Genomic DNA, 2,655 nt, shown 5'->3' with positions numbered 1-2,655 from the left:
AAATATCAAAGGCTTCTTAAATCGTATTGGTGTAAACTGCCCCAAAATCAAAATTTGGGTTATATGTCGATATATCCGTGCGTTTGTGCGTTATCTTTTCTTTATGTGTGTTTTCAATTGAAAAATATCAATTTATTTTGCAAAAACGTGCGTTCTTGCGCCGCGGAAAAACGCATGAAAATGACATTAGAAAAAAAATTGGATAATGTGTGTCATTTCCTTGCGCTTGTGCGTTTCCAAAAAATACATAAAAAAATTTAAAGCAAAGTGTTTTCTAAAACTCTGATTTTGATTTTCGTTTATTCAAATTGACTAACTAATTAACTCACCCCCTCCTTAACGACCGTAAAGGGGGGGGGGGGTTTAACTTAATAATATATTAAAAATAAACTTACTACATTACACTTGACTTGATTTTGTTAAGGAGTTCCTGTTTGAGAATGGACGAATAGACAACGTTTTTACAGATGCATACTTCGACGGATTCACAACTGCACTGCACGAGGTAAATAATGTTTGCAGGGATATAAAGTTGTTTTATTTTACGGACTCCCTGGGCGCTTCGCGAGCTCTTTTTGAAACAATTTAATCATTTAAATGACTATTTTTTCTGTTTTAAGGGGGGATTTTTAAAGAAAAAAATAAAATAGAATAATTTCCTTGACCGGGCATTGGACCTGTTCAGTTTGGTCATATTGTCGGTTATTGGATACCAAAACTAAACTAACAGACAAGCCAAATAAGTATATGCACACGACAGCCCTGTCACACCCTAAATAATAGCATGATTGATATTAAAATAAAATGACAAATGTTTAGGTTGTGAAAGAGTTTAAACTTCCAATGAACGAGCTTGGATACTTTGTTACCAGAATAGAGGTGATTTATTCATTTTTTTCTCATGAATTCAATTGTTTTAATAACTATTTATAACACTGTTATTTTGGTGCGCAGTGTTTAAAGTTTTTGACAGAAATTTTCTCTTTCTCTTATATTTTGTTCCTCGCTACAGCTCTGGACAAAATTAAATCTAAAAAGGATTGAACCTTTGAGATATAGAAAAAATTTAAGTCCATAAACTGTTTAGCACGTCGTGCCAAAATAATAGTGTTCTAGGTAATTTTATGAAACGTTTGTGTACTAGTCTTATATGGCTATTTCTAGATCAAATAAGCTTTAAAACAAAGCAGGAGTCAAAATATAAAGTTGATTTCAATTTTATTTTCATTTCAATTGAAAAACATATTTTGGAAATATCCAAAAAAAAAATGGAGAAAATCCGGGTACCAATCAAAACTTTTTAGCACACGTCCTATAATGTACACCTAATTAAACTTTATAGCATTATGATTACTTTAGAGCACGTTTATTATGATATTCACGATCCGGATTTTTTTAATTTTAATTTTTAACTCCTAACCCCGAAATCTGAACTTTTGAAAAAAAGAGAGATTATAAATATTTCCTCATTTCTGAATGGGTCATCAAGTTTTAGGATAAAATTAAGCGAAAAAAAATAAAACTAAAAATTTGAAAATTATTTTTTGTTAAAGAAATTCAGTAAATCTTAAAGAAATGACCCGGATCCGGATCGGATTTGGATCCGGATCCAATTTTTTCCAGTGCGGATCCAGGATCCGGATCCGCATCAAAATTGAATGGATCCTTAGCACTGATGATAAAGTACACAAAAAATTCATAAAAACTATTACCACTTTTATCAATGGACATGGAGAAATTGAATGGTAATATGGCTCAAATTGGATGGGATCGGGATCGGGAAAGGAATTTGATTTGGATTTAATATTGAGTGAGCCTCCGCCATGTACATACAAAGAGAATGTTAAAAATAAATAAACTTTTTTTCAAAGTTTTTAATATTTAGGAAGAACATCTGTGGGAATCCAAGCAGCTCGGTGCACACTCACCTCACGTTCTTCTCAACACACTAGTCTACTTCAATACTAAATACTTCCAGGTTTGTTGGTTGGTCAGGCGGGTGGGTGGCTGGCTGGTTGGTTGCGTGGATGGGTGGCTGGCTGGCCGGCCGGGTGGTCTGGCGGGTGGTTGATTGGGTGGTTGTTTGGTTGGTTGGCAGGCAGGCAGGTATCCAAACCCAGTGCTAGATTTGGTGTTACAATTTGCCTATCTTCAGAAAATCTAGCGTAACAAGATAAAATCCTAATACTTCAATTAAATATTGGTCATCTGAAGCTATATCTGAAAAACACAGATTATTTTTTCATTTTATTGCTGTACAAATTGTTAAGTGTTTTGCACACTCTTCGGCAACATGAGATGGATGAGATATCTGAAGTTATGTTCATATTTACATATTATTCCTCGCTTGATCGTTATTATACTTGCAGCTGAAGGGTGTTGACGCGCACCTCAAGCTCTCCTTCTCCCACATAATGAAACACTGGAAGAAGACTGCTGTATCTAAACCTGGACAAAATCAGAGAACAGTTTTACTCAGATACTATCCTCCTCCAGCTAAGGTAAGGAAACAGGGGTATATTTTTGAAGATCGGGGGGTGGGGGAGTTGCAAATTGAACATCAGAAGGCAAGTTTTGATGCTTTTAATTCAAAAATTTATTTACTTTCCCGAATGCAGCTTATAAAACCATTCAGATAAATTTCCGTTTCTCACA

General features: G+C 34.6%; 1 protein-coding gene across 1 annotated transcript; it reads left to right on the top strand.

Moving 5' to 3' along the window:
* Nucleotides 1–424: 424 nt before the first annotated feature.
* LOC111717574 (zinc finger MYM-type protein 4) lies at nucleotides 425–2,515 on the top strand (the record flags this gene model as incomplete). Its single annotated transcript, XM_023493076.1, is given in 4 exon segments — nucleotides 425–505; nucleotides 820–879; nucleotides 1,886–1,978; nucleotides 2,370–2,515. Coding segments are annotated over 4 exon segments (380 nt in total), but the record flags the coding sequence as incomplete, so codon positions are not given.
* Nucleotides 2,516–2,655: the final 140 nt, after the last annotated feature.

This window comes from Eurytemora carolleeae, unplaced genomic scaffold (genome assembly GCF_000591075.1).
Source record: "Eurytemora carolleeae unplaced genomic scaffold, Eaff_2.0 scaffold2778, whole genome shotgun sequence".
NCBI classification, from domain to species: domain Eukaryota; kingdom Metazoa; phylum Arthropoda; class Copepoda; order Calanoida; family Temoridae; genus Eurytemora; species Eurytemora carolleeae.
The sequence above is the reverse complement of the archived record's forward strand: the minus strand, read 5'-3'. Positions and strand labels throughout refer to the sequence as shown.